Source organism: Halyomorpha halys, unplaced genomic scaffold, assembly GCF_000696795.3.
Source record: "Halyomorpha halys isolate HHAL.00 unplaced genomic scaffold, Hhal_1.1 Scaffold328.1, whole genome shotgun sequence".
In the NCBI taxonomy this organism is placed as follows: Eukaryota; Metazoa; Arthropoda; class Insecta; order Hemiptera; family Pentatomidae; genus Halyomorpha; species Halyomorpha halys.
In genome coordinates, this window is record NW_027112103.1 from 268,873 (window position 1) to 280,978 (window position 12,106).

A 12,106-nucleotide genomic window follows, 5' to 3' on the forward strand; every position below is an offset into this window, starting at 1 on the left:
ATTTTAAAATTTTAGTTTGTGTGTAAGCAATTTTTGTTTTAGGTGTAAGCATCCTATTTTTACGGAATTCCGTGAGCCACGAAATGAAAGTCAAGCTTCCCAGGGTCGAATCGAACTGGTACCGCTTTTGACACGAGAATGACAAGTTTGTGGCTTAACACGCTCGACCATCCGATTTACAATAATAATTTATCATTACTTACTATTAAATGGCTAATTATTTTTAAATTCAACGAATAAATAATAAGTAAGCCAAATGTGATTCAGAGGCATCCCTCAAACGCAAATAACGTGAAATTCTGGCCCAGTGTTTCACGTTGTTAATATAGTATGGTATTTTTCTTTATGTACATAGGAAACTAGATTCTTTTATTTTTATTTTTATTGTCGAATCAAGTATTACGTATTAATACTTCAGATTTTTTTTTCACTTTTGTTGTCTCTATTTTTTATTTATTTTTCCTCAACGTTTCGAGGGCCATTCCAAATTCTCCAGTAATCTATTTTCAGATTACTATCGGTAATGAATTTTAGACCTTTGTTATTCGACCGATAGTCGATATATTTTAAATCTTAATCTGACTTATTATAATTTAAATTTTAAAAAAATACATTAATTTGGCCGATCCTTGGGACACATCCTAGTGACTGCCCACAGTTGCATCATAAATGAACTAATATTTCATCAATGCGTTTCGTGTTGATATAAATTATGAAGGCACATTCCATGCTAGAGCAGTTATGTTCCAATTGGTGTTTGGCGCCAGTGTACGTCAGAAAATTATTTACCACTTCATAGTTATAAAATACGAATACGCTAAGATTCTACTAATAAAGAATATGTTGTATGTAAATATGAAAAAATACAATAACAAATAAATTAAATTTTAATTGTCCAAGCAATAATCACTATATGCAGTGAAATAAAATAATTTTATCATGCTAGTTCGAAATTTGGAATTATTATTTATTGTGATATTTATAGTTAATAACGTTTTAATATAGTATTTTTGTGATATATCTATAATAATATATACTTAAATACGTTATTATCAATGTATATATTATTAATACGTTATTGAACATAAATAAATGTAAAAATATAATTTTGTTAATTTAGAATTAACAGGCTGTATTGCTTGCTATTACAACAATAGTGCTATATCACTATAGTCGATCATATTTTGAGATAAAAATTAACTAAAAAAAAAGAAATAATACAAAATGTAATTTGAATTATGATTATGAAAAAGGCACGCTATTAAACTAAAATATCTTCTATTAAAACAATTTTAGAACATTAAATGAGAATTAAAATTTTAAAAATAAATTAAATATTGTTTATAGTTTATAAAATCTTCCAATAAATTGATCGTATAATTTTATAACATATAAGAAGATGGTCAGGGTTGCGGTCTAAAGAGAAACAAAAATAGTTTACAACTATTTATTCTCCGACGTTTCGCCCCACACTAGGGCTCCATCAGGGGCTAAAAAGATACAAAAAAAAAAAGAAAACTGAGAATTCATTTTTCGTCATATCTTTATGACTACTTCCTGTGTACGCGACGAATTTGAAATAGAAATATAGCCGTTAAATGGCTGGCCACCTCCTCCCCACTCCTCCACGCTTCCGTTTTATTATCGCCTTCTGTTCAACCGTTCGCTTTGAACAGGTAGGTTGTCTTGACTTGTTCTTTCCTCATTTATTATCATTTTAATATCATAATTATTTTTTTATTTATAATTATTCTTCCAAGACGTTTATTTAATCTCTACTTTTTTTTTCTTTTCTTCTCCGTATTGTTTTTGTTTTATGTACATCTCCTGTACTTTTTTAACTGTATATTTTACGTATTTTAAAAAAAATTTTACTCTTGCCCTTGTTACTTATTTTTATTCTTATTGTTTATTCAAGTTTATTTTATACTGATACTATTTTATGTTTTCCTTCCTAAATTACCTTATTGTATCTTATTGTTGTACTATTCTCAGTTTTCTTTTTTTTTTCTATCTTTTTAGCCCTGAAATAGTTGTAAACTATTTTTGTTTCTCTTTTGACCGCAACCCTGACCATCTTCTTATATATCAATTTTTACGGTCAACTATATATACATATATACAATTTTATAATATGTGTATTGTAAATAAACAACGCTGGTCTACAGCCACAAATTTAATTCGATAATTTCGGCTTTTCTGTATTTCTTTTTTTGATTCTTAAGCCGAATATTAATTCCGTTTCCTTACACCGTTTTTGCAAATTCTTTATATGTAAAGCTGGTTTCTGGTCGTTTTAGGATCATTGGTAGAATTATAAAATGATGTTGAACTAAAAATTGAGTTACATCGCCTGGTGAGAATTGTAGTGGCGAAAGAACAAAGGCTTGATTTTAGAGTAAGGCAACCAAACATTAAAATAACAAATGGTTCTTCTGTTACAAGTACTAGTGGGGGAATGTTTATGTCAATTCATCGTCAGAGATGTGCGACATACATCATGAGAGAGAACATAATGTTCAATCTAGGGAGAGAGGGGCGCTTAACAGTTTTGTCGACATCCCCTAATGTCTTGTAAATAAGATCTCAACTAAAAAAAAAAAAACTGGGAAAGTTGTAATTTGATTTATTTTATATTACTGTAAAAGTCTAAAACACGATTTAAAAAATAATATCACAGTATCATTGTAGGAAAAGAAGGTTAAAAAAATTGTTCTCTAATTATCTATACTATCTTATTTAGTTAAATTGTACTAAATGAATTTTGACCATTTTGAAACATTTATACATATATTTTTTTCCTTCAAAGCTTTTTGTCATTTAAATTTAAAACATTTAAATAATAATTACGATTGTTACAAGCAGATAGGTTATTTTATAAAAAAAAATAAGGAAAAATTTCAGTTTAGGAAGTTGAATACTTTACTTGATGTTAGTTCATCGGTAAGACGAGGAATGTCAATATTTTTAGACCGTGGGACGGAGGATATTAAACGTATAAACAAAAAACAGTACTTTTTTACACCAGAATTTTTAAAATTCAATTTCTGCAGGTTGACAAGAGAGAAAGGTATAAGGAAGAAAGTTTTATACGCAGAAGTAGTAAAACACTCCCCCCGCCTTCCCTCATATCTTTATCTCAACCTAAGTCCTCTTATCTCCGAGCCAAGTCCTTCCAACTTGCCAACCTTTCGGTATTTTAAAATTAAATGAGACATTCTTCCCGAATAGGATGAAATTTAATTAACTTTCAAATATTGGATTTCTTAGAATGCTGGATTGTAAGAAATATACAAAACAGATTTTTCCTGCAACATTTTAATCCTAATTAAAAGGTTTAATTACTAATTTTACATAGTATAAAATACTTAAAAACAAAGTCGATTAGACCATTAAAAAAAATAATCCACTTCATGAAGGGATTATCTCTACATTGAAAAATAACTTTTTATTTGAATCAAATAATATTTCAAAATAATAAAAAAATAATAACCAATTACAATAAATAAGATTATTTTAGCTTCAATTTTTTTATAAATTTATTTTACATATTCAAAGTTTCGCTAGCCTACACTTTATCAAGGATAATCTCAATTTTCAACTTCACAGCCTCACAATAATTTTTAAAACAGTTGCAGGCTATTGTGTCCAAGTCTAATTGAAGTAGTTATTTAACCAATTCGAGATGATCATGTAATAATTAATAAATTCGTAATCATTATTTTTGAAAAAATATTGTTTAAGAACTGTTTTATTTTTATTGCTTTAATAATGTTATTAAAATATGTATTTTACTAGAAAATTAATGTTTAAATATTAATGAAATATTTTTTCAAGTTTTTCAATCTATTCCATAATAAATTCTGTTCTGAGTAGACTTCGATTTAACAATTAGAAAAAATAAATATTCACTTAATAAAAATATTCTCCAGCATTGTAAAATAATTTTCATTTAAAACAAACAATATTTCAAAGTAATAAGAAACTAATAATCAATTATATTAAATTATATCATTTTATCTTCAATCTTTTTATTGATTTATTTTACATATTCAAAGTTTCGGCACACCTGCACATTATCAAGTATAATCTCAATTTTCAATTTCACATCCTCACAATACTTTTTAAAACAGCTATTATGCCCAATTCAAATTTAATGTAGTCATTTAATCTATGTGTATTTGAAATTGATTATGTAATAACTAATAAATTCATATTCAGAATTTTTGAACAAAAAAACCTTTTCAGAAATTTTATAATTGTTATTAAAATGTTTATTTCTACTAAAAAATAATGTTTAAATCTAATGAAATATTTTTTTTTAATCTCTTTAGTAATTAGTTTTGTTCTGAGTAGGCTTTGATTTAACAATTAGAAAAAATGAATAAAACAGTATTATTCACTTAAACTATTTTATCAATTTATTCAACACACCTTATGCATCAGCCAACCTGGCCGACATCAAGATAATCTCAATTTTCAATTTCACACCCACACAGTATTTTCTAAAACATATGCTAGTATGAACAATTTAATGTAGTTATCTATCCTATTTGTATTTGAAATTGACTATGTAATAAATAATAAATTCATAATCATAATTTAAAAAAAAATAATCGTTTAAAGGTTTGATTTTTAATGAAATATATATTTAAACAGAAAATTAATATTTATATATTAGTGATGTATTTGTTTCCACTTTTCTAATTTGATCAGTTATGAGCTTTGTTCCGAGCAGACTTAAAATTTATTCAAAAATCAATTAATTATTTTTTCAACATTAAAAAAAAATAATCCACTGCACGAACATATTATACCATCAATGTAAAATTATTTTCATTTATAACATTTATGAATACATTTTCAAAATAATAAATTAATTCATTGTAATTACAACTTTTTTATTAATTTATTTTACTAACCTGGCCAATATCAAGAATAATCTCAGTTTTCAATATCACAGTCTCATAGCCTGAATTCATCTTAACCCATCTTAACCCACAGTGGAGCCGTTCTTTGTACCCCCTCGGCCAGCGGCTCCTGGGCCAATTTTGTAACCCCCACCCTCAGCAGACCTAGCCGAACCCCTTATAATGCCATATGACAAAGGAGGGGCACCATTATATAGATATATATTTATAAACAGGTATATATTAATATTTTTATATTTTCAATAAAGGACAGAAAAAAAAAAAAATATCACAGTCTCACAATACTTTCGAAAATAGTTGCAGATTATTTTAATGTAGTTATTTAACCTATTGGTATTTTAAATCGATTATGTAATAACTAATAAATTCAAAAATATAATTATTGAAAAAAAAAATTTGTTTAAGAAATGTTTGATTTTTAGTAATTAATTAATTGTTATTGAAATATATATTGCAACAGAAAATTAATCTTTAAATATTAGTGATATATTTTTTCCACTTTTTTTAATTTGATCGGTTACAAGCTTTGTTCTGAGTAAGCTTCGGTTTTATTCTTGTTATCCGCCTGAGGAAACAATATCCCAGCTTTCCTTATTGTTGTTTATGCCAGCCCCGACATGGTATATAGGGAAGAGAAATGGGCCCTTTACTTCTACGGAAAGGGGGAGGGAAACTTTCATATTCAGGGGGAATTTTTAAAGTGAAGGAAAATTACAAGTCATATATTGACCCTAGTAAAAACATTTAAGCATCTGAAATAAATTTGAAAATTGAGTACTTTTTAAGTTTGGTGGCATCTTTTTTTTTTTTTTTTTTTAAATAACTGTTTTTCAGTTTATTTTTTATTATTTTTTTTTAATATTTGAATTGACTACAACCAATACAGCCTAGCATTGTTATTGATAAACAAAAGAAGAAAGAAAAAAATAGTGTCCATGTCAATTATTATTTGATAACATAAAAGATAAATAAATGTACATATTTGATAATAGTTAAAATTGTATTTGTCATTCTTTTTTGACTTTAGTGTGTCATATTTACCCTAGTTCTGCAACATTATACTAGATATAACTTTAGTCTGTGATCAATCTATTTATAAATAATTTATTAATTGTTTTTATTTTAATGTACATAAAAGATATATTTAATAAAATTGTTTGAGAAAAAAAAATGTATCACTCATCACCTTCTTCCCCCTATACTAACATAGTTATAACTGTGGAAAAAATGTTTTTATACAAGACATATTTTATTACATGTTATGCTATTACAAACATATATTATATATAATAGCAATAATATTGTACACAAATAATATAATTTTAAATTAAATGATTAGTAATCAAATTTAATTAAAGAATATATTATAATTATACACAGTGAGTTTTATTTTGTGACAGCACCCAACAACCAACTTTTACTTTATTTTATATTCAATAAAAACTAAAACAATATTAATCAATTACTAGAATTCAGAAAGCTCAACTCTCCATTCACAAGCTAAAATTAAAGGGCCTTTTTATAATGTCACTAATTTAAAGTAGAAATGGAAAGGCTTGAAAATATACTTTAATTAATTTTCAATAGGAACAGATATAATTGAACCCAAATTAGCAAAAACAGGTTTGTGCAATTATGTTTCATAAGCCACATTGACATTTTACTAGTGCTATAATATAAGAAGGCAATGATGTCTTGAGTCTTAGTGGGGAATTCAAAAGTCTTGAAATGTACAAATGTAGCTTATAAAACACAAAATAAAAATCGTTTAATTCTAATTGTATACTTGGTTTCAATTTCAGAAATGTGAAAATTTATTTTAAAAATAAAAATATATAAAAAAAAAAACAGAGCCCAAAGATATTTAAATAAAATTTTGAAGTTAATGGCACATTGTGAAAAATTTAGTTAGCAGATAAAAAAAGCAAATACATTAATAGAACATAAACCAGACCCAAATGAACAGAGATACTATTATTAGATTGAAATATAATGTAAATTATGTAATGCTAAAGATTTCTAAGAAATTATCTTTCACGATAAAGAAAAAAACATCTTATCAGGTACCAGAAATCCCTGATTAAAAGATTTGATGCTGAAATATTTTAAAAGAAATTATTCAAATATTTTATAAAATAAATATTATGTTTAAAAAATAAAATAAATAAATGTTCCACACATTTAGGAAAATGTAAAAAAAAGATTAAAACTTTGTGTTAAGAGCTATATATTTTTTTTTGTCACAAAATGAATGTTCCATCTGCTTTTAGGAAATTAATTCATAGAAAAAAACATAAATTAATACTAAAATCTTTTAGTGAAATTAATATATATATATACATGTCACAATATCACAAGAGGAGATCATAACACAAATAAAAATGCAATCCTTCCCCGCCGGACCCGCCCCGCTAAACCCCCGGAGAGAGACGCCCCTATATCACTTCTGAAATATTAGCTTAAAATGGGAAGAGTTCAATTATAAAAACATCTCCTAATTAAATTTGACATTACTTTAGTAACAGACAGTAATGGGGATCATTCTGTTTTACAATACAGAAAAAAAAAACAAGTTTTTTTTTTTAATTTATCACATAAGATTATATCGAATAAACGTTCTCGACTGGAACATACTTAGTATCTTAAAATACCTTTAGATATTAAAATGTATCAGTATTACAATCCATCAGTAATAATTTTACATTTATGTTTAATATTTATATTAGTTTTATAATAAATTTTAATGATGTACTGCAATAACAATAAAAGTAGATGTCAATTAAAAAAATATATATATATAAACTGTTACTAGACTAACTGTTGTGCAAGAAGGTAATTTGGTCAAAATCATACTCAACTGCCAGATTTTTTACCCAATTAAGGGCACCCACTTTATAAGGCTGGGTGGACCCAAGAGGGCTCCCGAATCCATTGGGCTGACTAAACGGATGAGGCGGATTCGAACCGAAGTCCTTGGAAGTAGCAGTCTATTGCCTTACCAATGAGTTACCCACTCATATATATGTTTGTGTGTGTGGATATATATAGAAAGAAAGAAAGGATAAAAGTTAGTGAATAAGTACTTAATGGCAATGTTTTGACTAACATTGAAGATCTTCTACAAGGACTAAAAAGAATGTGATAAAATAAAGATAAAATTCATGGAAGAATACAAAATGAAATATATTAGTTATACAGAAAGAAAAAAAAGCTATAAGAAAACTATAAATAGTAGTAAAAATAATAGTTATAAATAACATCTGAATGTTTTGAAACAAAAATTTTAAATTAAAAATATAGTGTTGATCAACTTCACAAATGTTCTAAGTATTTATAATTTGTTAAAAAAATAATACACTATATAAATGATATTCAATAAATCGAAATTGAAGGAAGCGAACAAATCCTAAATTATTTTTTACATGAGACCATAAAATTTTCCCTTACATCTGTTAATATCTTGTTATCAACTGTAAAACTAAATTCTATAAGATCCAAAAAAGTACGGCTCACATGTGCTGTTTCATGCCGTTTTTCAATCTCAGGTGCTTTTTAAATATTGCTAGATTAAACTATCTTAAAGTCTACTCTTCCCATTTTAATCAAATATTTCAAAAGTGATATAGGAACGTTGGTCCCCAGGATTCTTAGCTGGGCGGTTCCAGTGGGGAAGGATTCCTTTTTTTTTGTGTTATGATCTCCTGTTGTAAGATTATGACATGTTTTACATCGACCAACCTACTTGTAAGAATAAAAAAATAATTATAAGTAAAAGAAAAATTCATTAATACAATAATAAAATAAAAAAAGTAGTAAGAATAAATAAAATGTACTAAAGCCAATTAAAAATTGCAGACTTCATATTATTATTTCTTTAATACAATTATTATTTCTGTATTATTTATAGATATGGTCATCCTAACAGTTGTATATGCAAATTTAATAATTAAAAGAATTTTTTTTTAAAGCCTCTGTTTGTTTATTATTAATCAATTCTCTTTTGTTTTGTTTTTTAACTCATCAGAGTTAGTGAAAATATCAGATGTCAAATTATAGTGAGTGAAGCGGAAAACGATTAAATTGGTGTTTGATAAAAATATATAATTAAATAATATTCAAAATATAAGAAGTTATAATAAAATATGATTATATAATATGATTTGTTGCTTATCATTAGAACTAGCAAATTAAATGTAGAAAAAATATATGATTTTGCCTGTTTAATGGCAAAGATAATAAAGTTGTATTTTTAATAACATTACAATTATTATGATTCTAATATCCATTTATATTATAGAAAAAAATGAATGCTTTATTTATCAGGGTCAGAAAAAGTAGGTATTTAAATACATGATTATTTTTTTATTCAATTTTTTTTTTTTTATATTTGCGGTGATTTCTCCATTTTTTTTTTAAACATTAAAGTTGTAGGGGGAGAAAGTTCTCACCAGCAATGATTAGAAAATACATCTGTGAAGTCAACCATTGATATATTTTTAATTTTATTAAGTTCCTTATCCAACAGGACCATCTTCTCCTTTTAGTATTAATTTATTTATTTTTTTAGTACTAATATTTTAGTTTATTTACTTTTTGATTGTGTGGCATCATAAATTAATAAAGAGAAACTAATTAAAAATATGATATCATTTCTATATATTATGCTTATCATAAGTTATAAAACATGCAGGAAAATTGAAAAATTATTATATCATTTTTATATGATTTCTAGGATTGTGAATTTACCTGAGAAATAATGGATAAATATCAAAGGGATGATGCAGGAAAAATAGAGAATCCCAAACATGACTGGGATTATGAAACTAAGATGAGGAGGAGTAGCTTTGGTACGAAGAAGGGCATTAAGAAGAAAAATATGGATGCAGTATAAAAAAAAAAAATACTACATTTGAGAATAAAAAGTTTTAATTCTAACAACTGCAACAAAATGTTGATTTCTGAATTTGTAAATAATAGTAAAAAAAGTTTAATAAGCAATCATTATGTTTAAGATCAAAGAATAAAGAATATTGTTACCTCAGGCTCGACTTGTTTTCTTTCATATTTTGTATCACTTTTAACTTAATTCTTTAAGTCTGTAACTCGGAAGTAAAATACAATATATCACATTTCTATAAATTTGAAGGAGAGTAGTTTGAATAGATGTTTGTCTCTGAAAAAAGTATGCTCATTATTTAATATTAACATTTTTTTTAAAGCGTATGACCACCCGTCTGTTCCTCCGATTGGTTTGGGAATAGATATCTTAATTTTTAGGTAAATTAATAATAATTTAATTTATACAAATTTGAAGTAACCCCAAATTGGTAACAACTGGGTAAAGAAAACTTTACCATCAACATGCAGATATATATCATGAATTGATAAATAAAAAATAAAGCAATTTTGGTGACCTTTATATATAGGCTGTAACCAATGAACAGAACTAACTCTTAATTTATACAAATATTTAATAAACAATAAAAATCCAATAAGTAATTAAATTTTTAATTAAAATACATTATTCCATTTACAAATAGTAGTTTAATTAATCAAAATTCCTTTTCAACCTAGCATCCCCAATACAGAGTAAAGATAAGTGAAACACAATCGAATTAACACTATGGAAACGAAAAGTGTAATACCCAGTCACTCAAAGCCAGGGTTGTATGATTGTAGCTTATCACAATTGAGCTACTATCATACAAACCTGGCTTTGAGTGTCCAATTACTGATTTTTTGGATTATTATTGTTAATTAAATATTTGGATAATTATTTAATAAACAATACTTCAATCCTGAATTTATAGATAGTATCATATAAATCAATGATGTTGACAATTTAAAAAGAATGCTCACAAATTGAGCTGACAATTTTGTAAAAAAAAGGTAATTACAATTTTTCAGAAGGACAAAGATCAAAAACATATACCACGAAGAAGCCAGGGGAATGAAGAAGAGATAAACTCCTCCTTAAAATACTTGAAAAAAAACATAAAAAATTTTAAAATTAAATTGCAAAACTTAGTGTGTTCAGAAATTTATCTTGAAGTGTATTTTCTTATATTCCTACATATTCAACTGCTCTGAGGATAGTTTTGCATATTTTTTTAGCTCTACAGTGGTGCCTTGATTTTATGTAGCCCAACAAGGGTATTGAGAATTTTGTTTAGTACTAAAAGGGTGCTGTGGTAAAAAATGTTTGGGAACGGCTGCTCTATAATGTAATAAAATATGTAACTTCTCAGAGTCACTGAATATTGATCCTGTAGAGCAGCTGTCTGAAAATATAAAAATCGGGAAGATCAAGTCAGAAAACGCTGTGTTTCTATTTTATAAAACTTAAAATGATTTATTACCATGGAATGGGACTAAATTTCTTTGTCATTGACATAAAAATTAGTTTATTCAATATACAATCATCCTTAATATATATTAGATGCCAAAAGTTCCTCTACTAGGAATTAATAAAAGTTTAATGAGCAATTTAATATAATAAAAATAAATTGTACTAACAACATGTTTCCGGCTGATAATTTTGAATAATTAATTTATGATACAATTTTAAAAGATAAATATTATGAAAAGTATTTTATTTTTAATAAAGGAATGATGGAATTATTCGTGACAAATAAAAGAAATATTTATATACGAATACTTTCAACTTCAACTATTTCTTTCCTAAATTCTCCAATTTTATGTTTCTTTATTCAGAAAGATACATCCAATATGATCCAACCAGATGACTGCATCTATCGTTCGGTTCCAAAATAACATAACATGATAGACATAATTAAATTATTAAATTTACTACAATTTATAAGCTGTAATAAGAATTGATTTCTAGTGATAAAACTAATAATTCAATTAACCCAACACTAAAATGAGATTAAACTAAACAAAAAATAAATAATAATACAAATAATAAAATGAACTTATGAAGTGAATAATAATGATACAAATTTACAATTAGTGAATCTATAAAAATGAGCTAATAACAATGGAGTGAATTTGATTAAAAATAAGAATACAAGAAGCATTAAAACTAAGGAGCAACTAAAGGATACAACAATAATCTAAATATATCTGAATAAATAATATATATCATTAAACTCATATACACATATATAATTAATTTTAATCGTAATACAATATATCATTAAGTGGAATAAAGG

At 25.8% G+C, this 12,106-nt stretch overlaps 1 protein-coding gene across 2 annotated transcripts in view; it reads left to right on the forward strand.

The window, feature by feature from the left end:
- Positions 1 to 9,962, forward strand: part of LOC106681344 (facilitated trehalose transporter Tret1) — a 90,329-nt gene extending 80,367 nt beyond the window's left edge. Inside the window, exon 6 of one of the 2 annotated variants that reach the window (XM_014421619.2) lies at positions 9,664 to 9,962. In XM_014421619.2, coding sequence (XP_014277105.1) covers positions 9,664 to 9,688 — 25 coding nt within the window. In that variant the 3' untranslated portion in view covers positions 9,689 to 9,962. Of the gene's footprint in view, positions 1 to 42; positions 5,742 to 9,663 lie in introns of those variants that run through there. The other variant, XM_014421618.2, reaches the window with a different exon arrangement.
- Positions 9,963 to 12,106: the final 2,144 nt, after the last annotated feature.